The 27,881-nt window shown below is 46.5% G+C and overlaps 1 protein-coding gene across 1 annotated transcript in view; it reads left to right on the forward strand.

The window, feature by feature from the left end:
* LOC126487621 (uncharacterized) overlaps nt 1-27,881 on the forward strand; it is a 178,778-nt gene that overhangs the window by 52,321 nt on the left and 98,576 nt on the right. The window contains 5 exon segments of the mRNA XM_050120553.1: nt 3,944-4,056; nt 4,416-4,548; nt 4,794-4,997; nt 15,300-15,492; nt 17,955-18,082. Coding sequence (XP_049976510.1) covers nt 3,944-4,056; nt 4,416-4,548; nt 4,794-4,997; nt 15,300-15,492; nt 17,955-18,082 — 771 coding nt within the window.

Raw genomic sequence — 27,881 nt, forward strand, 5'->3', positions numbered from 1 at the left:
TCTCTTCTCTTCTCTTCTCTTCTCTTCTCTTCTCTTCTCTTCTCCTCTCTTCCTTCCTTCCTTTCTTTTATTTTTTTCCCAAGACAGGGTTTCTCGGTGTAAGCCTGGCTGTTCTGGAACCCTCTCTGTAGACCATGCTGGCCTTGAACTCTGAGATTTTCTTGCCTTCACCTCCCAATTGCTAGGATTAGGATTTGCTGAAAGGAGCCTGCTTTCCTTAAGTGTTGTGGGGGAGCACTTGTTGGTTCCTGGCTACTCAGCCCCGAAATAATCACACAAGACCCATTAGCTCTAGCTTCTTCTTGGCAGACACTTATATTTTAATTTAACCCATTTCTAGTAATCTGTGTATCGCCATGTAGCTGTGGCTTACCAGCTAAAGTTTTAGCATGTCTATCTCTGGCGGCAGCTCCATGACTCCACCCTCTTTTTCTCAGCACACAGCCTAGCTTACCCACCTAGTTCTGTTCTGCCCTGCCATAGTCTCAAAGCAGTTTATTTATTAACCAATGGTACTCACAGCGTACAGAGGGGAATCTCACATCACTTAAGTGTGTGTTACATTTGAATAGATACAGAAATAAAATTTTCTGACACAGAGGATGGGGTATCCTGGTCCCCCTGTGTATTCTGACATGGATTTTTGTGCCTGGGTATCACTAATGTTTACAATGATGCTATCACAGTTTGACTTTATCTTCTATTCACCATTAACACCAAAGGCTGACCATTCTTTTCAATGTAATTCTAATTCTGTTTTGACTTCAAGGTCTGGATTTTGGAAGTAAAGAAACACATCAGGTTTTCTTATTATTGTTACTTGATGGTGATGTATGCTTGACGTAACCCTGAATCAAATGGACCATAGTTTTTATTAGTCTTTGACAATGACGAAGCGTATTTAGCTATAGTCTTGATCCAGACAAGGGAAGAACCAGCCAGGCTATGCTGTCCTCGGGAGCCCACAACCTGCTTCTCGGTTCAGTGTCCTGTGCCATCTCCCTAAGGAACACACTTTAAACTGGCTTGATACAGAGATCTTCTTCTGATGATGACGCTTAAGATACAGTTTAAACAGAAAACTCATGAAGTGATCCATGGCAGGAAGTACCACATTCTGGATACAGAACAGGTGAGCAGTGGCGGGGCCTTCACCTGTGCTCAGTGGCCATGCATCAGAGACACCCTGCCTATAACTTCTCCAGATTGACTCCAGAGATGGTGGGAGGCAGTCAGTATGAGGCCCACCCAGTAGTCTGGGACGTGGCAATTCCCAAAAGCAAGATCAGCAAATACAGGACTTTTTCTTGGTGCTCCTCATCAAATTCAATAGAATATTTATCATAAATATTTTTCTTGAACTGGAGAGATTAGGGTCAGTGGTTAAAAGCACTGGCTGCTCTTCTGGAGGACTTGGGTTCATTTCAGTATCCACACGGACGCTCACAACTGGTGTAACTCTAGTTCCAAGGGACCCAATGATCTCTTCTAGCCTCCAAGAACGCTAGGCACATAATGTTATACCAACTTCCATGTAGGCAAAACACCCATATGCATAAAAAAATAAAATAAATCTAATTAAAATAAATAAATATTTTTGGGCTAGCAAGATGGCTCAGTGGATAAAATTGATTTACCACAAAAACATGATGACTTGAGTTTAGTCACTGGAGCCCATGGTGGAAAGAACGGATCACTAAAAGCTGTCCTATATCACACACACATACACACACACACACACACACACACACCAAGACATATGTGTGCCTATGTCATAGAGTTATACATCATGCATGTACGTGCACACATACACACTTAAAATATTTAAAAAGTAAATATTGTTGAATGATAGTAGGGATGCAAATTTATCAAGGGAAATTAGGAAATACAGAAAAGTATAAAGAAGGAAAAAACTTTGACTTTATAATCTGAAGCAGCACAGTTTTAAATGTTCCCTTTACATCCTGGCTACAAGGATATTCTGTGGATGCACACTCACAAGCGGTGGACACTTGAGAATGAGGAAATGTGTAATAGACCTTTCCTCTAAGTTTTCTTCCCATTCTACTTTCCAGCCCACTGTTTTTGCAAACTCTTGAGAAGGACATGAGTTTGGCAGTTAGTAGAAATTCCAAACTCAAAATTCACGAGCTCGGCCATCTTGGAAAGCAACCTGTCACAGGCAGGGTCAAGGGCAAAGATCTGCCTCCTGGGAAGAGAGAGCAACCATAGACAGCGGTGGGGTCAGTGGGGTCGGTGGGGCCGTGGACACTCTGATCTGTCCTGGACTTCCCAGCAGATCTGCTGCTCCCAAGGAATGTTCTCCTGGGCTTTGAACATTTCCTGTGCTTGGGTCCTTTTCCTGAAGGATGCTACACCGTCTCTTCCTTCTTGCTTCCTTCTTGGCAGTCCACTGGCCCAGCATCTACTGGTGCTTTATTTGATCATTCTTTCAAGTGTCTTTCACTGTAATCTGATGTCAATTTTCGCTCTGGTAATTTTTGAAGCAACTGAAAAAGTCAAAATCCCCTCAGAGAAAGGATGCGGCTCAGAGCTTCCCTTCTGGGTACGTGTTGAACTGTAGCTGGGAACACTACAGGCTCAGCAGGGAAATGACCCTCTTCACATACAGCCTTGGGAACTGCGTCCGTTAAACATAAGTCGTCTGTTGGTCATGGTAAAACACAATGGTGAGGGATCAAATGAATTGGAAATTACACCATCTTCTCCTGGATTGAACATCTGGATATAGATAAAAAGTGCGGAGCTGATGGGCAACTCTGTTCATTGGAGTCCTTGGGCAGCTCTGTCTGTCCTGAAGTTTCAAGAGTGTGACTGCCGTACCTTAGATGGTGTGGCCTGAAACAACCCAGCTGTCACATTCCTGTTCTAAGAAGGAGGGTCCAAATAGCCATTTCTACTTTACTACGGCAACAGAATATCCATCCTGGCCTTGGCCTCTCAGATGAATGTGATGTTTCCAAGCCTCCCCACCTGGTCACTGTAGCCCTGTGATGAAATGAATGCGGAAAGGGAGGAGAAAGGGTCAAAGTCCAGCCGTATCGCAGCTTCCGGGAACCCACGTCTTTGGGTGATTCCCAGAAGCTGCAGTATGGCTTGGAAATGCCACATTCATCTGAACGGCCAAGTGCCAGGGTGGATAGTGTGTTGCTGGAGTCAGAGAGGACAATGGCTATTTGGACCACTCGGAGGACTCTGCCGTCCCGTGAACCAGATGCTACCATACACATAACTCACACAGGTTTCCACCTCAGCCTCTGCCACTGGGTCACCAGGAGGGCCAAGGGCAGGTCACTAATAACACCTCCACTGGTTGTCCCTGGGAGCCCAGACACCCACAAACCACACATCCACAAGAGGCCTGAGAGGGGCTCTTACTAAACCCGGAGCTCATCAGTCTAGATGATCCCATGGGCCCCATGTTCAATAAGCGGCGTTGTCTCAAAAAACAAAGGGGTGGTGGAAACGAAGTAACTGAAGGAGACAGCTGGCACCCAGCTGCAGTTTCTGGCTGCTTCTGCAGGCAGGTGCAGGCATGGACGTAAACATCCTTGAGCACGCGTGCGTGCGCGCGCGCACACACACACACACACACACACACACGAGAAAGAGAGAGAGAGTATATGTTCTTGAAAAAAATGTTTTATCATATACTTTTCATGAAGCAAACCACATAAAAGACAAGAAATGGAGTGATTTTTATATAAAAGATGTCAATAAAACAAAGATTTTTTTTTCTGGTAAAAACAGTTACTCCCTCATTTATTGTAGAAATCTAGACTTTCATATGCTGATTGGGATTAAGACACGTTTACAACACACCTGCTGTGCTTTGGATCATGACATTTACTTTTCGATGACCTGTGGTTTTGTTGGTATCATAAATGCTTACAGAAGTTGAGCGAATACCGTTTTCTGGCAGAATGAAAATGTGAAGGATGAGGGTCTTTCGGTGGAACCAGGCGACGGTGACCTTGCGAAGACACATCTCAGCCAAAGCTCTGATGGGTCTCTCAAGCAGAAGACAGAGACCGGGTAATGAAATCTGCGGATTGGTAATTCATAGAAGAGGGTCTAAAACTGTGGGGAAATTTGAGTGACCGATGCGTGTGTAGTTTATGTTACCTCAAAAACATTTGAAGTCAGAATGAAAGCAGAACTATGAACAAGGGTCAGATATCTGAATTCCTGTCTCTCCCCAGGACGGTGGCTTTCAAAGGGGGTGGGTGCTCAGTGCAATGCTCTCCGTGTTACGCATTCGGGGTAGTTGTTTTCCTTCCCGCGCGTTTCTATCGCAAAGCCCCTTCAGTTCAGCCACGTGCCCTGTGGGATGAGCGGGTTTTCTGAGCAGCTTTGGGATGGAACGCGCTCATACTGTTTCTTCCCTGCTAAAGAAGCAGCTATGCTATGACCCTGCAACTGCTGGGCTTGAGCGACGGGACTGAGCCTGGGCGGGATCCTGTCCTGATGAGAGCGGCCTACTTCTCCTTCCTGTGTCTGCGTCACCTGCACATCCGGGAGCTACAGGTGCAGGCACGGTGGCACCCCCGGCTCCATGCATTGGAGATCGCCTAGAACGGGGGCATTCCTACCTTTAACAGCAATGCATTTGCTCTTCATTATTGTGTGTGTGTGAAACCAGTTCCGTCCAGGGATGGTGGCTTCCTTTCTCCACAGTAGGGCTGCCCCCTTGAAGTCCCCATCAGGTTCTGCTCTGTAGGGCAGGGCAAAGCACAGCGCGGTGTCCTGACGCCTTTCTTCCTCTGTTCCAGCGCGTCTGTCTGGGAGTTCTTAACTACTTCAGATCCGTTGAGCGGACTTTGACGATCAACATTTCAGGCCTTACCTTGGTCTCAGGGAAGCTGGTCCCCACTGTGGAAGATAATTCCTGGGTAAATATGGCAAAAGGAGGCTTGGGCACCTCGCAAGGCCTAGGAGCTCACCACTATGTCCATGGGACACCTGCTGAGCACAAGGTGAGCTATTCGGCTGAGTTTTTATACCCCGATTAGTGTGTCTTTCAAACGTTTCCTTAGCACTACCATCAGTTAACATAGTGGAGCAAGAGTTGGGGAGTCACGGTAAGCAAAATAAGCCTAGTGGAGAATGACCATTTAGAGGTAGGAACAGAGGGGTGGGCACCAACCTACAAGAGAGGGCAATGGGGGGCAAGCAAAAACGCCCGAAGCATATTATGTATCTATATAAAAAGCAAAGTGAACCCCATTATTGGTACAAGTAATGTGTGGTGATATAGATGCAGAGAAAGAGGAGGTGACGGTGAGGACCGCTAAACTTGGTGGCCAGGCTGAGCCTGGTGACAATGGCTGTGATCACAGCCTGTGAGAGCTGAACGGAAGGGACTTGGGCTGTGCGTGCAGTGAGACCTTGTCTCCGAGCTGAGCTAATGGACAAGCCCTGACAGTGACCGCTTGAGAGCAGGAGCAGCCACATCAGGAAGGAAGGAGACGGACCCCTGGGTGGCTGGCTTCAGAGTGACAGAAAGTGACAAGTGCTTCCCTCTCCTGGCCCACGTGGCTCACCAGATCCTTCCAAGACTCTCTCTGACAATGTGCCACGTATCTTTCTGATCTCAAGCCCTTTAAAGTAATAGTAGATTAAGCCAAGTGTGTTCGTGCCTGACTAGAGTACTCGCACTCACAAGTCCAGGTAGAAACATCTAGAGTTCGAGGTCATCTTCAGCTATGTGACTGGGGCCAGACCTGAATACACGAAACTTTCTAATTCCGGTTTCCCAGAAGATGGTAGATGAAGCCGGACAGTGTCTCCTAGACACCCGTAGTACAGGTACCGCAGAGGTGAGGCCCAGGGAATTGAGTCTGAGTCCATCCTGGGTCACATAGTGGGACCATCTGAAAAATGAAGAATTTGAAGACCAGCAAGATGGCTCATTGGGTAAAGGTGCTTGCCTTCAAGAATTACAACCTGAGTATAATCCCTAAGACCAACATGGTGGAAGGAAAACGTGGCTCCTGCAAGTTGACCTCTGACCTCCGTACTTGTGTATGTGTGCATTTACACACTCACTGTGACATGAACACCCATGCATGCACATACAATAGATAAGTGTCTTAAAAATGAATTAAATTTAAGGAGAATGAAATTAGACTGATAAACATGGACAGGCTCCAAAGATACAGAGAAACCCTGTCTCAAAAAATAAATAAACAAACAAACAAACAAATAAATAAATAAAATAAAAAGACAAACGTGAAAAATGAGACTTGTTTAGCTTCGAACAGGTCATATTCTGGACTGCGGTCCCTGACATAGCCTGCTGCACCCGTAAGACAGGGAATTCTGTTAACTGTGGCTTCGCATGGAGAGTCTAGCCAGCTCTCTCTGTGCCGCAGACGCATATGAGAGCAATATACACAATGTCAGATTTCCTAGTAGCTACATTTAAAACATGTAAAGAAATGTGTGAAATTAATTCCAATACAACCCATGTAACCCCATGTGCAAGAGACATTATTTTCACATGTAATCAGTATTTAAAAAAAAAATCAATGGTGAAATAGGGCACAAACTTTTGTCTGAATTCTTTAGGCTCTGGGGCATATTGTTCACAGAAAGTGCATTGGCTTGAGGCTACCACATTGGGCAGTGCAGCTCTGGATATTGGGGAGTATTTTGTTTTCTTCGCCCAGTCACGTAGAGTTTCCAGGGCAGCATTCTTCTGACCTTTCACGGGCTCTTGTACATCCTCCTGGCTCACAACACTCAGACTTCTGCCCTGATCACTTGGCTCTTCGGGTTTCTTACTCCTTTGAGCTCAATCATAGCCCCGACTGGCTTACTGCTCTATGGACCTGTGGAAGAGGCTCAAGACTCTCTTCAGACAAACACGTGTGCAACACAAGTGCATCTTCCTCTTTCCTATATTGATCCCACCACCGCTGTGACGTACTGTAGTTGGGTTTTTGGGTCACAGTTCACAAATACCAACACAGAGACTTAGTAATTATGAAAGCTTAGCTTAAGCTTGTTCCTAACTAGCTCTTATAACTTAAATGAATACATTTTTATCCATCCACATTCTATCACTTTTCATTACATCTCTTCTATCTTACACCTCCTGTTTCCTCTCTGTCTCTCCGGGCATCTCTATTGCACCTTGATTCCTCCTTCTCTTCCTCTCTCTCCCTGGAAATTCTGTCTATACCTCCTGCCTAGCTATCTGCCATTCAGCTTTTCATTGCACCAATCCCAGCGATACACCTTCACATAGTGTACAAATATCCCCTAACAACAAAAAAGACCCTCCCCCCTTTGCTTGTTCTGAGCTGGAGTGAGGAATAGAAAGAAAGGAAGTGGGAAAGACAAGATGCCTTAGTTAGGGTTTCTACTGCCGTGACCACTACAACTCTTATAAAGGAAAACACTGAAGTTGGGGTGGCTTAAATTTTCAGAGGTGTAGTCCATTATCATCACGGCGGAACATGGAGGCACGCAGGCAGACACGGTGCAGGAGATGGAGCTGAGAGCGCTCCATCTTGACCTGCAGGCAGCAGGAATTGAACTGAAGCCCTGGGTGTGGCTTGAGCATATATGAGATGCCCCCCCCCACTGTGACAAGCTTCTTCCAACAAGCTTCATCTACTCCAACAAAGCCACACCTACTAATAGTGCCACTCCCTATGAGCATATGGGTGCCAACTATATTCAGACTACCACAGGAGACAAATACCATCGTCCCCTGCTAACTGTGGGACTAGCATCTTGGGGCCTTGCAGTATGTCATTCCTGTTCTCCCATAAATGACAGGCATCAGACTGAAAACACTCCCAGCTGCTGCTGTTTAATGTGAGACACACCAGGCAGTACCTTCTGTCGGGTCTTTAATAGGATCAAATATTTACATTAGGACGTCCAGCCCTGGGGATGGCGGAAAGGGCACAGATGCTAATCCACTGCGTTCATCGAGTCCAGGAAGGAAGCTGCTGGGACGAGACAAGCTGGTTTATTGGGTGTGGGTCAAGCTCCTAAGATGGACGCTTCTTCCCCAGCATGTTCGTTTGGGCCCTGTTTTAATACCGCAAGGAAAGTTTTGGGCTTTAGTATTAGTGATGGTTTACTTAACAATCGTGCTAGCCAAAGAAGTCTTCTACGGGTCTCGCAGAGCCACCTTGTCGTCTTATGTGCCTATACAACATGGCAGGGTAGAAGGAGCCCCACCTGAGAGACAGCAGGCTCCTCCTAGTATTGAACCTTGCCTGTGGCTCCTCAGTCATGGGAACCTGATGCCGTACGATGAGTTCAGGGTGTGTTGCAACTTGGTGTGTGGGCAGCAGAAGGCTTTGGAGAGGAAGTGGTGGGAGATGAGGCCTCTAGACAGAGTGAGCCAAACCCATGGGGGCGTGGCTCTCCTTTGACAGGGGACCAGTTCCTAAGGCAATGGGAACTGGAGGATTTTAAAGAGAATGCCTCCCTCTGGCTTTGCAAGTTTCTCAGGGGCTGCCCAGATAGAAACAAGCTTGCTATTCTGCTGGAAGTCCTTGCTGAGTTTCCTTTTCCACACAAGATGAAGTCTGGGTTTCTTGGTGACATTTACAAGGTTGAGCTATTCTGGGCCCTGCCAAACTCTTCTACCTCATTTCCTTCTGATGCCTTTAGACTCTCCATGAGGGAGGGCCGGACCCTCCTCTGTCTATACAGAGCCTTCCAGGCCTATGGGCTCCTCTGCCACTCTCCCATTCTCTCCTTGGCAAACGTGTATTCTGACTCAAGAGTCCATTCCTAAAATCTCTCTGGGAAACCCTTCTTTATATCTCTGTGTGGAACGACGGCTTCATCGAATGGCTTGTCAGCTTGTCATAGGATCCAGCACAGAGCTGTGCCCCACTGTTGGCTTATCTGTCCCCGTAGGCTGTGAGCCATGCTTCCTTCCTTCCTCCCTCAAGTATGCTGACAAATAGCTAAACTAGGCTCTATTCTAGACACAGGGGTATAGCAGCACACAAAACTAGCACAAGTTCTCACCATAAGGAAACTTACCACCCAGCAAGAGGCATTAAGAAGCATACAATATGTATCATAGAGAGGGTGAGATGGTGCTAACGTTTCCCTAGACTTCCTGGCTCTTGCAGGGGAGTGGGCCTGTGACTCGCTTTGAGCTGTGAGCAGAAATGACAGCACTAGGAGCTGCCCCACACTCTCTGGCTGTCCTCCCCTGCTTCAGCCAGTAGAAGGCGATGGTCACATGGGAAGATGGAAACATTTCCGTCCTTGGTTGCTGGTCTAGTGTGACGGCCCAGAGAGCCGCTGGTCCTGCAATAGCTCTATGAGTGTGAAATTCACTTCCGTCACTGTGCTTTAGAGCTATTGACCATGGGGTAGCATAGCCTTCGTGAACTCCTGAGGATTGTGATGGTGCAATGGAGAACCGAGAGCACTCGAGTGGGGTAGTGGATGCTCCTGGTGAACGTGGAGTTTTTATTCTGATGCCTATCATTTATGGGAGAACAGAAATGACATATGGCAAAGCCCCAAGATGCTAGTCCTACAGTTAGTAGGGGAGGACGGTATTTGTCTCCTGTGGATGCTCCAGGTAAACGTGGAGTGGGCAGTGGATGCCCCCTGTGAACGTGGAGTGGTTAGTTGATTCCCCTGGTGAATGTGGAGTGGGCAGTGGATTTCCCCCCCGGTGAATGTGGAGTGAGCAGTGGGTGCTCCTGGTGAACGTGGAATGGGCAGTGGATGCCCCTGGTGAGGAGGTGAAGGGGAGAGCACTGTGGGAGGGAAGGCCTGAAGGAACTCATGAAGCAATCTGACTTACTGGGGGAGTGTCTAGCAGGGGGAAGGTCAATACAGAGGCCCCAAGCAGGGCTGTGTCCAGCCCACTGCAGGGCCATTGAGAAGTTCAGCGTGACCAGGGTGGACAAAGGGAAAAAGAGCAAGCAATGAGGCGTAAGAGGTGGAGGAAGATTCTACCTGGCTTTGCGAGTCATGGCAAGGATTTTGGCTTTATCTCTGAGCCAGAAGGGGAGCAAGCCCTTGTAGGGTTTAAACAGAACCTTGAAGCAATTTGACTTTCACGCCACTGTTCATCGTGTTGGTTTGGGGACAGCACTCCAGGGCTTTGCAATGAGCCACGATCGGAGACTGCTTCCTTAATCAACTCAGAGACAATATCTCTGAGCAAACAGCCGGTAACAGTGACAGATTCTGGGGCCAAAGAGATGGCTCAGTGGCTAAGAGCTTTTGTTGCTCTTGTGGAGGCCCTGGGTCCAATCCCCAGCACCCACATGCTGGCTTGTACCATCTGTAACTCCAGTTCCAGCGGATCTGATACCCTCTTCTGGTCTCCACTAGCACCAGGCACAGAGTACATATACATACATGTAGGCAAAAACATTCACACAAAATAAAAATTAAACCTTGAATTAAAAAATGGTAGATTCTAAACATATGTTCATGTGCCATAGGACCGTATTTCAGCCAATGGTGGATCATACACAATGACCTTAGAAGACTATTTTTCTCATAAGATGGAAAGTGTCTGTTGCATGGAACACTGTAGCCCATGTTTGTGACTTGATGCTGATAAACAATCCTGTTTAGATGTTCTGATATCCAAACGCTTATGATTCTATTATGACTGTCTACCACATTGAGTATAGAAACGTGGTGTCTAGATTTACAGCCTACAACAATACGCTATACCATATGTGTAGTAGGCTACACAACCTAGAGTTGGACAGACACAGTTTTCAGTGGTCATGCAACAATGGAATGATCTAACAACATCAGAACAAAGAAGCCATTAAATAGCATGTGCATGTATGGTAAAGGTACATCCAGAATGACTTCCAGAAGTCAAGAGCGGTCCCAAAGTTGTTTTGACCTGAGCACTAGAAGTTTGGAGTTATCAATTGAGATTTGACTGAGAAAGGCCAGAATCTCATGCAGGACTTGGGAAGTTGAAGGTGCTTACTGGATGCTCAAGTAACAAAAGGAAGCTGAGAGTTTTTGTTGTCCTTGTTATTCGAGACAGGATTTCTCTGTGTAGCCCTGGCCATCCTAAAATTACCTCTGAAGACCAGGCTGGCCTTGAACTCAGATCTGCCTGACTCGGCCTCCTGAGTGCTGAGATTAAAGGTGTGCACCACCACCCATCAAGACCTGGATTTTTGTCTTTCACATGGTTGTATTTATTTAATGTTTAGTTGCAAAGAAAGGCTCTACTCATAACAGAATGTTCCAATCATAAGAAGACTGCATGGAAGTGCTCTGTGAGGCGCATCATGCTGCTGAAATGTAGAACGATTCGCTGCAGCAACAATGCGCTCTGGGACAATGCTTTTGCACCCTGTAAAGATTCATCACTCGTATTGGTTTCATAAAATGCTGACTGGCCAATAGCCAGGCAGGAAGTATAGGCGGGGCTACCAGACTAGGAGAATTCTGGGAAGAGGAAAGGCTCTGTCTGCAGTTACCAGCCTCAGACACAGAGGAAGCAAGATGAGAATGCCTCCCTGAGATAAGGTACCAAGCTGTGTGGCTACACATAGACAAGAATTATGGGTTAATTTAAGTCATAAGAGCTAGTGAGTAGTAAGTCTAAGCAATAGGCCAATAATATAAGCTCCTGTGTGTTTCTTTGGGACTGAGGGCTATGGGACCAGGTGAGACAGAAACTTCTGTCTACAATAATAACTTATAGAACAGGAGAAAAAATGAGCAAAAGATATCTTTGATCTTCTTTTATAAAAGACCCCTGGTCCCAGTGAGATGGCTCTGTGGGTAAAGGTACTTACCACCAAGCCTGGCATCCTGGGCTAGGTCCTAGGAGTTCACATGACGGAAGGAGAAAACCCAGTCCTGCAAGCTGCCCTCTGATTCCCCACCCCCGTGCACAGAGAGGGAGGAGGAGAAAGTGGACGAGAGAAGGAGGGAAGGAAGAAGGAAGGGAAGGAGGGAGGGGAAAGAAGGGAAGGAGGGGCAGAGAGAATGTTTTAAAAAAAGTTTAAAAAATGGAAGCTATTAAGTCTATCATTTGCCCAATAGTTTTGACCGGGGTCTTAGGCTGAATGACTATTAATATTATCTTAATGCAGGATACTTCAGGAAAGTATAAATCAGTCAGATAAGTGCCCTTATGTCACAGAAAGGCCTAAAGCTCACGTGGGTAAGTCGGGACAGGATGTAAAACACATGACGGTCCCTAGTTTTCCTGCAGTTACTTTATTTGTCAAATAGTTACCTTGGTCCCAGTTATTATCCAGACTTTAAACACACATGGATCATCCCAAAGGTCATTTTATTTCTTACTCAGACACTAATTACTTGCCCTCCTTTTCCTGCTGCTCCTCCAAGAACAATATGACAGGACCCACTCTCTAAACCACAAAGAAAGCCTTTATAAAGAGGGTCTTCATAGGACCGTAGAAACTCACAGGTGAGGGAAGGAAGCAAGAGAGCAATAGAACCACAACCCAGGCAGTGCCGGGGACAGGCCAGTCACCTCTGCAGCTGTGGCTAAAATGCCTTGGAGAACAGTGCAGAGAATCTCAGGAATTTTCCGCTAACAGTGACACAGTTGAAGTATTTCTCGGTTGTGATAATTTGCAGAGCTGCCACAGCAAAGTGAGTGGCTCGTGGCAGAAATGGAAGCCACAGCTCTGGATACCACCTGTCCGGAGCCAGGGTGTTGGCAGGGCCACACTTTCTCCAAAGGAGGGCCTTCTGAGCCTCTTCCAGAGTCTGGTAGTTTGGGGCAATTTTTGCCATTCTCTGGCCCATCTTCTGCCTCCTCCTCCCTACCTGCTCTTCTTCCTGCTCCTCCTCTCTCTTGCCTTCACCTCTCCCTCCTCGTTTTCTTGAGTGAGGTACTAGGAGCTAAGCCCAGGGCCTCACACGAGCTTGGCTTACAGGTTTCCACTGACCACATCGGTAGCTCTCCTCTCCAGCTTTCAGTGTCTTATGTAGAGACTAGAGCTCACTAATTTGTCAGATCATCCCACGGCTTGTGATCCTCCTGTCTCCACCTCTGGGACAGCTGGCTTTACAGGTGTGTGCTAAAATTGGACATTGCTTGACTTACAGATAAATCCTTGTAAGCTTTGGGGCCTTCTTCCTTTGGCGTCAAGCTCCAATTTCCTTCTTTTCATAAGGACACCACTTGTTGGATTAGAATCCACTCTAACCCAGTAGGATGATCTTTTACTTTATTTCTGTAAAGACTTGTTTCCAAATAAAGTCTTGTTCAAAGATTTCTAAGTGTGCCAGGTGGTGGTGGCACATGCCTTTAATCCCAGCACTCGGGAGGCAGAGGCAGGTGGTTCTCTGTGAGTTCGAGGTTAGCCTGGTCTACATGAGCTAGTTTCAGGACAGCCAAAGATGCACAGAGAAACCCTGTCTCGAAAAACTTTTAAAAAGAAAAAAAAAGATTTCCAGGTGTACATGAATTTGGGAGGACATTATCCAACACAGAAAATTACTAAGACATGAGATTGCTAATGCATTTTGTTGGAACTGAAAGAGCTAAACATGAATTGTGTGGTGTGTGTGTGTGTGTGTGTGCGCGCCATGGGACAACCTTCAGGAATCCTCATTGTCCAGCCTGTTTCAAGGCAGTCCCTCTTGTTTCTGCATCTGTACAACTTACTCAGGCTAGCTGGCCTGTGAGCTTCCAGGCAATTCTGTCTTTGTTCCTCCTCTCTAGGTAGGAGAGCTGGGATTACAGATGTGTCATTACATCTGGCTTTTTTTACACAAGTTGTGGAGATCAAACTCAGGACAGCAGGCTTTGCTGGTTAGTGTGTTACCCATTGAGCCCTTCCAGCCCAGAACTCACGGAGTTAAAAGAGAAATGTTTTTAACAGCTAATGTGTGTGAGTCCAGTGTGCCCCGCCTACATGGTGTTACTCATTCCACACAATGAGTGTAGTGTAGAAACGTGAGTGGAAGATGGGAAATGATCAGATTCTGCAGCAACCCAAGGCTGAGAAAGTCCTTGCTGGAGGCCAGAAATGCCAGAAGCGAGTTCTTCTAACTATTATCTAAATTATCTTCTAAATATCACCTCCACCTAAAGGCTAGAAGTGAGTGACAGAGACTCTGAAGAGGCACCTGGGCACCTGGTTGGACCAACTGGACCAACCGGCTCATCTCACTTCCTATCCCTCACCTTGATTGCTGCCTTGAAAAAGCCCAGGCCAGCATCTAGATGGTAGCCGGTTTCCTGGGACCCACCCTGCTCTATGGAAGCCGTGCTCCTTTTCCCTTTTAAGGGGCTCCCACCCAGGGCTCTGCAATAAGTTCCCCACTAAAATTCTGTGATCCATGAATTGTTTAGATTTCTAAGACCTGGAAAGCCACTGACCCAGGGTGACTTTGGTGACTGTAGAGTTTTTCAGCTTTTGGTGGGATTAGCTAGCAATGGGGAAAGCTGAGAAAGGCTTCATTATTCTCAAAGGCACCCCAATATTACCAAATCGTGATGCCCAACCCCTCCCATTTTGCTAGTGACCTAAGAGCAGCTGCACGGTTCAACCAGGGTAAGATCCTGGCAGTCCTCTGTCCCAGCCTCTGACTTCAAAAGCCAACGAAATTCTGAACCACTAAGTGCCCAGTTCCAGTTGCTCTAGAATTAACTAGAAAAACAAACTCTTTTATGTGCCTCAGGAGCAACCTCTCCCCACCAACACTCTGTGTGTGTGTGTGTGTGTGTGTGTGTGTGTGTGTGTGTGTGTGTGTGTGTTAGAAACAAGTAGTTCAGGGACACAGAGAAAGAGAGCACTACTTCATCTAAAGCAGCTTGACAAAGTAGACCTTCACTTTTGTTCATAAGGGTGCGCTAGTCGTAAAAGTGGAAGAGCAAGCGTGTCTAGATGGCAAATTCACTTGAGTTTTGTCCCTGTGCAGGTGACTGTGTCTTTTCCCCATTCGCTGAAAATGAATGTCTTTGATGAAGAAAGAGGGGAGGGGTCAGTCACTCAAGTCTCAAATTATGAGGAGGAAGCAGCAGGCTTTTGTGTAAACAAGTTTTACAGGTGGGAGGATTAGAGCATTTACATAAAGGTCTCATAAGGCGGGGCGGGGGATAAAAATATTTGAATTCTTTGTGGTGAACAAATGTTCCGCAGTGTTTGACAGAAGCTTATATATATAATTCGATTCTTCCCTTTTGGCTGTGCCTCAGCAGTCCGCTGTGTGGGAGGAGAAACCCACTGCCTGGACCGTTGGGACTGGACAAAATATAACTCTCCCTTTTCCAGTAACTTTGGGGTTTGGGTTTGGCCTTCTTTCCCCAGGTCCACAGCGTGCAATTCTTGGAGTTCTCGGAAGCTGAAAACCAGGACGACTTCCACAGTACGCAGGCTGGCTGTGTCCACACTCAGGACCAGTTTGGTCTGTATGTCATGTATGACAGCGCCTTGCAAGATCTGGAGGAGCTGGAGTCAGAACTGCTGCTCATTGCCAGCCATTACATTGAGAAAGAAAAAAGTAAGGAGGTAGATAAAAGAAAAAAAAAATCAACTGGCCAGGGTTGGGAATGAAGCTCAAGAGTAGAGTACTTGGTTGTTGTGGACAGGGCTCTTGTAGAGTTCCAGTACTGAAAGCAGATACACAAACAAAAACACACAAATCAATGACCGAACAATAGCTTTTAAAATTTGATTAAGCATACACTACCCCTGAACCATGTGTGTGCCCGCGTGGGACTCAACTCTCCTTTGTGATGGAGCTGTGCTCTCTAAGGGATCAACTGTAATTCTTGTAGTTGTTAGACTGCATGTCAACCAGGGAAGTTCTTCATCACCCGCTGGGTAGAAGGGATGCGGTACAGGACTCTGGGGAGAGCAAAGGAAGCAAGTGCAATGAATGATGTTTCTCCTGAGCCAATGATGCCGAGGAGACTGCATTTAGAAGCAGGAGACATCACTGGATTGATTCCTAACAGGAACCATGGGCATGCCGGGAGATCTGGCTAAGAGAATGCCAGAGAAGCCCCAGAAGGAGGACTCATGACTTGGGCTAATCCAGCAACCCATATCGCTATTCTTGCTTCTTTTTGGCACCATCACCTAAACTTCCAATTTTAAAAGTAGGTAAGGTAAGGATAGCTCCCAGGAGTTTCCTGTTGCATTTGGAAAGAGCTAAGAAAGTCTAGACACACTGGGGTACAGGAGGGGGAGTTTTTGCGCTGTGTCCAAATGCATGTAGACTGTGACAGAAGATAGCTCACCTCCATTGTGTTCAAACACGTTTCTCAAAGGAAGTTTGACCGCCAGCTTTGAGACCCCAGGCGGAGTTAATTTAATAGTGACACTGAACAAACTCGACTAGGCGGTCATCCCTGCAACCGTGAATATGTGAATCTGGTCCTGAACATTCTAGAACATTTCATTTTAGCTCTTAGCTTTCATTTTTACCGGTTATGCTCCATCCAACGTTTGTCCGTATTAACTGATCCTCCGATGTGACTATTTCTGCCTGCTGAGAGTTTAATTCGGTTGAAACACATTTGACATCCTTCCCTGAAGCTGGCTACTAGAGGGCTTAGTCACCCATTGTGAAATGCTTTCTGCTGCCCCAGAGGACCCTCGACCGAGCCTGGCTCTTGCTAAACACCCATCACGGAGTCAGTCATTACTCAGCTCACATGTCGGCACCTGGATGTTTCTGGCCTTCTAGTATTTTCTCTCCCGAAGCAGGCCTCTTATAAATTAAAAGCAATAATCATGTTCTCAGTGACGCTAACACTAATCCAATAGAAAATATTTCTGCCAAACAGTGATGATGATTAACTTTGCTGATTTAACGCGGCAATTAATATAATTAAGGGATGTCTTAGAAGGCTCTCTGGAAATTTCTGACATAGTTAACGTTAATGAAAATAATAGGGTTGGGGAGCCAGCTCAGTCAGCACAAGGGCTTGCCTTTCCATTCTGAGGATATGAGTTCATCCCTCCCCCACCCCCAACAGCTAGCAGTCGTGGCAAGCTCTGTAGTACCGGTTCTGAGCGGCAGAGACAGCAGTCAGCTTATGTACATGGTGAAACTCAGGTCCCAGTGAGAGAACCCAAAACACATCCCCAAAAGGTGGGGGTTCCTGTGAAACAGCACTTTAGGTTGACCTCTTGATCTTTGTGTGTGCACTCACACACACACACACACACACACACATACACACACACACACACAGAGAGAGAGAGAGAGAGAGAGAGAGAGAGAGAGAGAGAGAAATAGTACATTTATTTCAGTTGCTAAACCCCAGAGACCAGTTTTTGAAAAAGGAGAAGTGTATGATCTGTCTTTAAAGCTATGAATTCAGGGAAATTTTAGATGGGTTTTATGCCAACTGGTTTTACTTCTAAACACTCTAAAAGACTGGGATGTAGTGTAGTTGGTATAGTCGCCAAGAATGCAGGAAGCCCCGGGCTTCATCCCCAGCACCCGGCATGGGCATGGCAGACGTACCTGTGATTGCCAGGACACTACTTGTTTGGTAGAGCTAGGTAGGTCGGAAGTTTGCCCTCAGTTACATGAGACTTCGACTCACAATAACAAAAAATAACTGAGCTAGGGGTGGCGGTGCACACTTGGCCCACAGGAGGCAGAAGTAGGTGGATCTCTGTGTTTCAGGCCAGCCTCGTTTGCACGGCAAGTTCTATGCCAGTCAAGGCTACATGGTTAGGTTCTGTATCCAAAAGGAAAAAAATATATAAATTACTAAAATTAATCTTAAATTTAGAAAGTAAAAACAGAACTACTATTGACTCAGAAGTCAACAAACGTGGACTCCAGGCCTCGTCTTCACAGGTGGCTCCCTCAGTTGACTTCCGGGTGACCCCGTCGCCCGCCAGCTCAGATCCACTCCTCAGGTGGAGCTGATCGTCTGAGTTCCTCACACAAGGAGCGTTTGAATGGCCTGGCTCTAACCATTCCCGCTGGCTTCTTCCCAGGTCACAAAGAGGATAGCCGGTCACAGAGCAGCCAACGCTGGGGCTGGGCTCATGCCAGTGTGGACAGATTTGCCGTGCTGTATGACCTGTGGACATGGGAAGCGAATCTTCTAGAAAGCAAACGCCAGGTATGATGCCTAGAAGGCGAAATGTCTCTTAAAGGTCTTTTTGCCGACTGTGGTGGTCCTAGAATCACAACACCCAGGAGGCTGAGGCAGGAGGATTGCTGCAAGTCTGAAGCCAACCTGGACTACAGATGAGGTCCAGGCCAGCTGGCTACATAACAAGACTGACTCAAAGGAAAAACAAACAAAACTAAACATCAAAGTTCACTTGTGCCAAGACAGGCTTTTTAATTTTCATTTTGTTGTTGTTGTTAAACTGAGACTTTTAGGGACACTCTCGAGAAAGCATATAAATAAAGTGCTAATTAATTATTTTCAATTTATTGCCCACATAATTCAAACACTGTGTATGTGCATATTACACGTGTGAGTTGCTGAAGACTGAACCCAAGGCCTTGTTCACGCTAGGCAAGTCCTAGACTTACTTTATTTTGTATGTATGTTTGCTCGTACGCATGTATGTATACCACATGGATGCCTGGTGCCCTTGGGGACCAGAAGAGGACACCTGATGCTCTTGAACTGGAGTTGCAGTTGTGAGCCACCATATAGGAGCTAGGAATTGAACTTCCGGTCTTCTGTAAGAGCAGCAAGTGCTCTAAACTGCAGAGCCATCTCTCCAGACTCCTCTTTTTACTTTGTCTGACGAGACATATCTCACTAAGTGGCCCAGGCTGGCCTTGAATGAGATATCCTCCTATATCGGCTTCCTAACTAAGTAGCTGGAGTTACAGGCCTGTGCTACCAGGCCCAGTGAAATTTAATTTCCTTGTGGTTCTTCATCACAAAAAATAAAATGTGAAGGACACTACTTTATGTTGCAGGCATAATCTGTCAGAGGACTCTGTGAGTCTCTCCTGGTAGCACGCGTATGCTCTTAATAAGGATGGGTGGCAACTTCTCAGGCCCATCATGCAGCCATAGAGACAAGCCTCAGCAGAGGCAAAGTGACCGGCCAATCACAGCCGCTACCCTGTGCTGGTGGCCACGGAGCAGGAAGTGCTGAGCCCAGTCGCCAGGAGGCTGGGCGCAAAGCGAAGACTGCCATCTGCACAGTCACCACGCACATCATGGTCAGGGGCTCACATCTGGGTACCACATGTAACTGGCAGGTGAACTGGGCTTCACCACTTCACCCTCCCAATCATCACCCATGGACGGGAGGGGCTTTACAAAGGCTTATTTTTATTCCTAACTATGAATGAGAGGGTCTGCACACCTGAGTGCAGAGGACTAGCGCTAAGGGCAGTTGAGAGCCACCCTCCCGCGGGTACTGGGAATTGAACTCAAGTCCTCGTGAGAGCAGCAAGCACTTTTGCCCAACCAGTCAGCTCTCATCTCTCTAGTCCCATACTAAGATTTTTTTGTTGTTTGGTTTTTTTTTTTTAACTAAAATTAAAATTTTACCTTGATATGTGCTATTTTGGAGTACATACAAGAGATGACGCACATCTTTAAAGCACTTAGAATCTAAGGAAGGTATTCGGATCTGGCCTGTGCAAGGTTTTCACGAAGGTCCAAGGGCTCCTATGACGGCCATGGGCTTCCTGTTTAAAAGGCCTCTGACTGGGAGTTCCAGGATAGACACTCAGGGCCGAAGTTAGCTGGGTTGTGGCAGGGCATGCCTTTAATCCCAGCACAGGGAGGTAGAGGTAGGTAGATCTCTGAGTTCCAGGACAGCCTGGTCTATAGAGGGAGTTTCAGGACAGCCTGGTCTACAGAGGGAGTTCCGGGACAGCTTGGTCTGTAGAGGGAGTTCAGGGACAGCCAAGGCTATGCAAAGAAAGCCTGTCTTGAAAAACAAAAAACAAAAAAACAAACAAACAAAATACTGATGTCTTAGCACCATTTCTACAGATCCTAGAAAAGGAGAAATTTATGGTGTATAAATGTTTATCCAGTCTCTAAGCAAAGCATCCATGTAACTGGGGCACCTTCAAGAGCTGGGTGATATCAGTGGAAAGAGAGATTTGTCTTGTTTGGGGACTGTCAAAGTTGAAAATTGTTGTTAAATCTTCCCAGTGGGATAGACACTTAATCTCACTGATAAAGATTCGTAAGCTGTCTGGCAGAGAAAGACTATTTTGTTGTTCGTTTTGTTTTGTTTTGTTTTGCTTTGTTTGTTTTATTGAGACAGGGTTTCTCTGTGTATCCCTGGCTGGCCTGGAACTCACTCTGTAGATCAGGCTGGCCTCAAACTCAGAGATCCGCCTGCTTCTGCCTCCTGAGTGCTGGGATTAAAGGCATGTGCAGCCGCCACTGGTTGAGAAAGATTCTTTTTTACCCCGTTTTTTCATTTCTTTTTTCTTCCTCTATTTTTAGTTTTTTTTCCCAGTTTCCCCTCTCTCCTCTTCTCCTCCTTCCCTTGCTCTCCCTTCCCACCCCCCCATCCAGACCTCAAAGAGGGTAAGTCCTCCCCTGGGAAGTCAACTAAGTCTATCACCTCACTGAGGCAGAACCAAGCTCCCCACCCCCACCCCCAAAGTATCTCTCCATAGAGAGCGGGCTCCACAAAGTGGTTCATACATTAGAGTTAGATCCTGGTCCCACTGCCAATGTATCCATGTAGTGCCCAAGCTGCGCCATCATCACCTGCATTCAGGACGCCTCCTTCAGTCCTATGCAGGTTCCCCGGTTATCATTCTGGAGTCAGTGAGCGTCCACCAGCTCCAGTCAGTGAGCGTCCACCAGCTCGGGTTAGCTCATTCTGTGGGTTTCCCCATCATGGTTGTAACCCCTTTGTTCGTATTATCGCTCCTCCGTCTCTTTGACTCTACTCTGGGAGCTCAGCCCAGTGGTTAGCTGTAGCTCTCTGCATCTGCTTACATCTGTTTCTGGATGAGGGTTCTAGCTTCTCTGGGGTTGTGGACTGTTACACTTTGCTTTATGTTTGACGTCCCCTTATGAGTGAGTACATACTATATTTGTCTTTCTGGGTCTGGGTTACCCCACTCAGGATGTTTTATTCTAGTTTCATCCATTTGCCTGCAAATTCCAAGATGCCATTGTTTTTTATGGCTGAGTAGTGCTCCATTGTTGAGCATAGGAAATGCCTTTTGTCCCATGGGGCATGGCCAGTGGGAATCCTTCCTTGGTAGAGTGCTAATGGCTACGCTTTACATATCAGCCTGTTCTGGGTACAGACTGATAAGGGCTGTGAATCATTGATTTTAAAATTTACTGAACAACTTGGGTTTCTTGAACTTTTCCCACTTATAATACATTTTGCCCGAGAAAAATTTTCACAACTACAGGCATACACCTATATACAATAGACATACAAATCAAACATTACTAGTAATAAATCATAAAAAATAGTTAAAATGATTCTTGGGCACATGGTGGTTCTGCCACTTATTAAGAACAAAAGTAACTACAGAGCGAATTTCTGGGCAGCCAGAGCTGTTGCACAGCGAAACCCTGTCTCAGAAAACCACCACCAACAAAGAAGAACAAAAGCGAATTTCTATACCAATTAAATGGCTCTCCTTGTTTATCTATTACAATCCAGTTCAAAGATGCACTAATCTGATATTTGACATGCTGAGGAATGATGGCAGGAAACCAGGAAAAATAACCGCTTCCTCATAATTCAAGCTTTATGCTTTTCTAAGAACGGAATACTTTTATATATAGTAAAACACTGCAGTTTATAGTGTGCAACGGTCTCAAGTCTTAGCAGGGTGTTTCGGAGGAGGTGTCATTTGGCACTGTGTGGCAGGATGACCTTAACAGTTCGAAGTGTGCACATTGTGTGTTTAGAACTCGGCCTGCAGGGAGGTGCAACATGTGTGAGCACTGCCGTTATGAATTTGATTTTGAGCTAATTTCAGTTGTTGTGTACTCTGAAAATTTTTGCTGTTATTGTTGTTGGTGGTGGTGGTGGTGTGTGTGTATGTGTGTGTGTGTGTGTCTGTGTGTGTGTGTGTCTGTGTGTGTGTGTCTGTGTGTGTGTGTGTGTGTGTGAGATCTCTATATTCAGTTACACGATGGAGTGGTGGCCCATAGTTTGAAGAAGTGAAGAGCCGTGGGTGGGAACCACCGTCCCAGCTTTGTTTTCAGTTATCCTGGTGTTGTCATGGAGGATGGATTGGATAAGAAACCTTTAGAGAAGAAGTCACCTCCAGTGGTGATTGGGAGACTGAGAAGGGACCTGATAATAAGGATGTGGCCTGAGAGCAGCAAACAGAAGCGGATGCTGTCACTCTGAAGGGGATGTGGTGGGAGTTAGGGATTGGATATGGATTTTGGAAGGAGAGAGTAAAAAGAGATTTGAAAGGGCTTCTAAGGGGTCAGGAAGGAGCTACTAACTAAAGCAGGGTGCAGGAGGAGAGAGGTGTCATTAAGGAAGAAGATGAAAGAGTATTCAAAGACAGACGTCATCGAGGGGGATGTTTTAGGTCTAAAGACAAGAAGTAGACACGAGCAGAGACTTGACGCAGATGCTGAGCGACAGCAATGAGCGGGAAAGGTTGGAGAGTCTGAATGAGCCCTGGTGACACCTATGTTTATGGGGCAGGCAGTGGGACAGACGGAGTAGTCAAAGAGACGGAAGCCGACAAGGAAGAAAGAGCTTTGTGAACGTCAACAGGAAAGTATTTGCGGGAGCCCACTGACGTGGAGCACGGTAAATATTGAGGAAGACGATCCCTCAAAACCCCAACTCTCAGGTGGCCAGTGGCAGCTGTACAGGACTCTATCACGAGGTGGAGTTGGGGCATGGAAACCAGATTGCCACAGCTGTGATGTGGGCTGAAAACCAGGAAGTGGAAGTGGTTTCTTTTAACTGTTTTTATAGCAGAATGAATGGTTAACGGTTTTCTCTCTTTTGGTCAGTTATTCATGGAGATGCATGTAGGTCACTGGTCATTCAGACATCTGTCTGGGCTGACTTTGGAAGACTGTCCCTTTCACAGATAACCTTGACCTGCCAGTTAAAACTTTATTGTGATCAACTTGCAGTAATTGGTTGTATTAAATGTAAACAAAACAAATGCATTATTCCAGGCACAAGCTTTAAGTGTGTGTGTGTGTGTGTGTGTGTGTGTGTGTGTGTGTGTGTGTGTGTAAAAGAGTTGTCATTTCCTTTCATGGATTCCTCAGGCAGAATTCAATGGCAATGGAAGAACCAAAGGGCAGAATGGCCAGAAAACCAAATGCCCATCCAGACTGTAGTTCATTCCATTCCAAGCTGTCAAAGCGGCCTACTCTCTCCTCCCAGGGTCTATAGCAGCCTGCCTTCTCCTTCCAGGGTCTATGAAACGATTTTTGTTTAAAACAATGGTTGAAAATACCCCCCTCCATCCTACCCTGAGAATAAGTTCCCTATAGAAATTTGGGGCCAAAATAGTAAATTATAGTCTTCCAAGACATACATTCTAGCCAAAGAGCCCACCTTAAATGACTGAGTCAAATTTCCATCTGCGGTATAGTTGATCCCCAACCCCTGCACTGACTACACTGCCGAGTCTCCTCGGCTGTTTCTGATAGTTAAATGTATTGGTATCACCACTTAAGAAGTTCCGGGACATACGGGGTTCTTTTGAGTTCTTAAAATAACCACGGTGTGTATGGGAACTCATAAAGTTAAAGTTGATGTCAGCTGAAGTGGCTTTGGGGGACGAGAGAAGCCAGAGGGTCAGTGTGGCAGCTCCTAGGTCACGCCGTCCTATCTCCTACTTCCCCAAGGTCATCAGGCAGGTTCTTCATCGAGTATTATCCCTGTGGCAAAGGGAGAGATTCTGTGGCAAGTTGTGTCTAGCACTGTCTTTCTGACACTTTGGTGTGACCCAAAACACTTTAGAAGTTACCATAAATCTTAGAGCTTACAAATAAGATAAACTTAGAGACTGAGATAATCTCACAAATAAGATAAACCCAGGGAGACCTGTTGTTATTAATTTTGTCTGCTTTCCTATTTTCTCCAACGTTTCCCTGTGTGCCGCGTATCACTTTGCTGAGAGCCGGCCCTTGACACACAGGGGCGAATTGGACAGGTTAGGAAGACTTCTCAGGCAAATGCCAGCCTGGAGTTTAAATGGGAACAGGCCAGTTAGCAAACAGATAACAAGCAGAACCCGTGAGGCAGAAAGATCCTGTCCCACCCTCGCTGGGGAGGAATTCCTAACAAAATATGAATTATGCATCGACCTACCTGAGACCTTCTCTCAGCTGAGCCTAAAGATGGAAAAGACGTTATTCTATTAAGTTCCGTTTCCCTTCTGTGCAGATAAACACTGCAATAAGGGACATGCTTACCTTAAAGGAACGTTTGCTATTTATCTGAAATTCAAAGTTGGTGGACGTCCTGTATTCTGACTTCTCTGGGGGGAGCAGGTCTGGAGCTCAGGACAGAGGCTCAGCAGGCATGCCTGCTCATATCAGGCAAGTCAGACGACAGCACAGGGGACTGTGCTCTCGCCTTTTCTCATGAGAGTTCCAGGGATTGGAATTAGGTCCTCAGACACGGTGGCAGGTGCCTTCCTTGCTGAGCCATCTTGCCTGCCTGGACATCCTGTGTTCTTATTTACTGATGTCATCAATAGCGAACATTTAAGTTTGCCTGTTCCTCTGTAACCTGTCCTCACCATATTGGGATAGCCAGAAAGGACTCTCTCCCTAGCCAACTTTGCCCACCAAATAGCCAACAATTGGGTTCTTTGTCCGAAAACAGGTCAAGAAGTTTAAATACCATAAACCAGCTCCCAGGATTGTCCCGGCTCAGCCAAAAAAGGGTTCCCTTTGGGCCAGAATGAATTAAGGAGGTAAATGTTTCTTCCCTAATCTCTCCCTGGGATGGCCGAGTGGCAACCTCAGCCTGACTGGTCATTACTCCTTCTCTCCTTCTAAGTCCTCTGATACTTAACAATTGGCTGTTATTCTCGAGTGGATCTTGGGTGAGGAAATCAGGTCACTTAGACCACCACTGCTTTTTTGTTTTCTGTGGGACGAACTTAGGGACACGGGAATACCCATCATTCTTCCCTTCTGGCTCCATGCTGTGAAGTGTGAGTTTTTAGCTCCTGGCGCCCCTGCCATGGTAGCCTGAGCTTCAGGCTCCACTTGGTGCTTTCCTTTTCATACTGAAGTTGGATTTCGTACCTTTCCAGACCAGGCATCCTCGAAGCTTAAGGACCACGTCAATCACTTTTCTCGGCACCGTAATGAAATGCCTAAAAGAAGCGACATCCGGGAGGAGGTATTTGTTTAGCTTCCACATTTGAGCGTACGTAATTCATCTTGATCTGGAAGGCATGGAGGCAAACAGCTCCATGGCAACAGGAGGGAGAGCGTAGCTGGGGCTCCTTCCCTCCTCACATCTCAGCACAACGGGAAGTGGAGGTGGGACAGGAAGTCACACTGGGCTGCAGACTTCAAGGCCCACACCGCGAGATCCACTTCTTCCACCTTTCAAAGCTTCTGCACGCAACCTCTCAAAACTGGGTCATCGGCCGGAGACCAAATGCTCAAACCTGTGAGCCCTGGCAGATATTTGACATGCAATATCACTGAAGTATCCCATTTTATCCTCACGAGCCCTGACGTTGGGCAGGCAGATGTGAACATCTCTTCATAGACGACAACCAATTCCTAGTGTCTGTTCACTCTTGAGTGTTTAACATTCTTGTGCAAAAGAGGGAGAACATCTTTCTCCTTCACACTTGGCAATTCCGCGCCTGCGCCTTGGAAAACAAACTGACAAAAGTCAGTGCTGTGTGTCCTTATGGAGGTCTTCAGAGGGCAGGGCCCTCAAGGAAGCAGGCGTGTGGAAACCAACCTTCCAGTCAACAACTAAGCAGCTGAACTGAACAGACAGTCCTGAAGAGAGGAAACCCAGTAGCCAACAAATCGCTTATTTTTTCTTACATTTCTATTTACTTTGCCTGTGTGTGCCACGTTGCACACGTGGAGGTCAGAGGACGACTTTTAAGACTCAGTTCTCTCCTTCCATCATGTCAGCGCATTACAGGGATTGAAACCAGGTCTTTAGGCTTGGCTGCAGATGTTCTGAACCACCGAGCCATCTCCCTGGCTCAAATAACATTTTAAAAAGCGATTCTCAGCCCAGTCAGAATGGCTAACTCAAGAAAGCAAATGGCAACGAGGCTGATGAGGACACGGGGAAGGGGAGCCTCAGATACCGCAACTATCATAACACAGTGACATTTTATCCAGCCATACAGGAGAATGAAATCATGTTGTTTGCAGAAAAATAGATAAAAATAAGAATTATGTTACGCAAACTCTCCTAGACTCAGAAAGACACATGTGTGTTTTCTCTCGCCTCTAAATCCCAGACTTTAATTTTTGTATGTGGGTCTGGGTATTTAGGACATGAAGCTAGAAAGGGGCAATGAGACAGAGGAAGAGGGAGGGCAGGGGTAAAGCCAGTAATAGAGTAGATGTGTCATGAAACCAAAAAGGGGGAGCACTGTAGGGAAGCGGGCCAGCAAAGGGGAGCCAGTGAGGAGGGGATGAATGAAAACAGTGACCCACATTGATAACCTCGAGCCCATGATTTCTGTATGTGTGTGTACATATGTACATACTTATGTGTGTGAATACATGTGATGCTCATGATATGTATGCATTTGGAAGGCTGGTGTCATTTTCAGATGCCATCGGCCTAGATCTCACCAAGTAGGCTAGGCTAGCTGGCCAGTGTGCCCCAGGCATCTTGCCTGTCTCTGCCTCCTCGGAGCAGGAAGTACAAAGGGACACCACTAGGCCCAGTACTTTTTTAGTCTGGACTCAGGATCAAACTCAGGTTCCTGTGCTTGCAAGTCTAGCACTCATTGACTGAGCCATCTCCCCAGCCCTTAAATGTTAATCTTTAGAAACAAAACCAAAAATAAGTAAAACAGAATGTGTGAGCAGGTGAAAAATAGATCATTAGAAGAAACAAAGATGGGTGGGCTGCCAAGAGGAGACAAGCGAGCCCCCAGGAAGGGACTGCTGAGCTGCTGCGGGCTGTGCAGTGTGGCCCACCCAGCTTACATGAGCTGTCACACGTGCTGGGAGGGGCTTAGGTGGTGCGGCTGCCTTTGAGTCATTTCTGTTCTGTAAGTAACCCCTCACCCCTATTCCTATAAGTAACCCCAGTAAAACTCGTTTAGCAGTATCTTGCTGCAATTCATAACAGTCCCACACCAGCCCAGAATGGAGTAAAATGAAGATTTCTTTACTGAGGGGTAGACTCACAGAAAAAGCAGTGATATGCAGTCCTCTGCATGTTCCCGGAACTCGAACCAATTCCAGCAGCAAGAGGCCCACAGGCTTTTTGTCTGCATTTATAGTACATAGACCATGCCCAAAGGGGAGTCAGTATCTTAAAGGCTATTGGCTGAAGGCGTTCCCACAGCAGGATCTGTACTTTGGTGTGTCATCAGTTAAAAACTAAAAAGAAGATATATCATATAATGCTTTCACCTGATAATAGTATTAAAAAATAATAAAAGGTGCAGGTAGACCTAGGGGCCTGTATACCATCCTAGCAAGAGTCATACATTGTGGAAGGGGTAACCAGGCTACTGAAAGAGGGTAGGGCTCTCGGAATGGCAAACTTTTGGGGCGTAGTCTCACTGGAGAGCGATTATTGGAGAGCAATGCTATCAACGACATAGCGTTCCTTTTGTTTGTAAAGAGCAGAGGAAGACAGAACAAAAGAAACGGTCAAACTCAAGTCTAGCTCTGGTTCCACAGCACAGGCTCCAGCTCTTGCCCCCTTTACTCTGTGGGTTTGCTGCCTGAACCAGCTCTTACTGTATCTGCCCGTATCCGAACCACTAACCAACCACCCAGA

Source organism: Alexandromys fortis, unplaced genomic scaffold, assembly GCF_014885135.2.
Source record: "Alexandromys fortis isolate MF-2015 unplaced genomic scaffold, M_Fortis_MF-2015_v1.1 scaffold_175, whole genome shotgun sequence".
NCBI classification, from domain to species: Eukaryota; Metazoa; Chordata; class Mammalia; order Rodentia; family Cricetidae; genus Alexandromys; species Alexandromys fortis.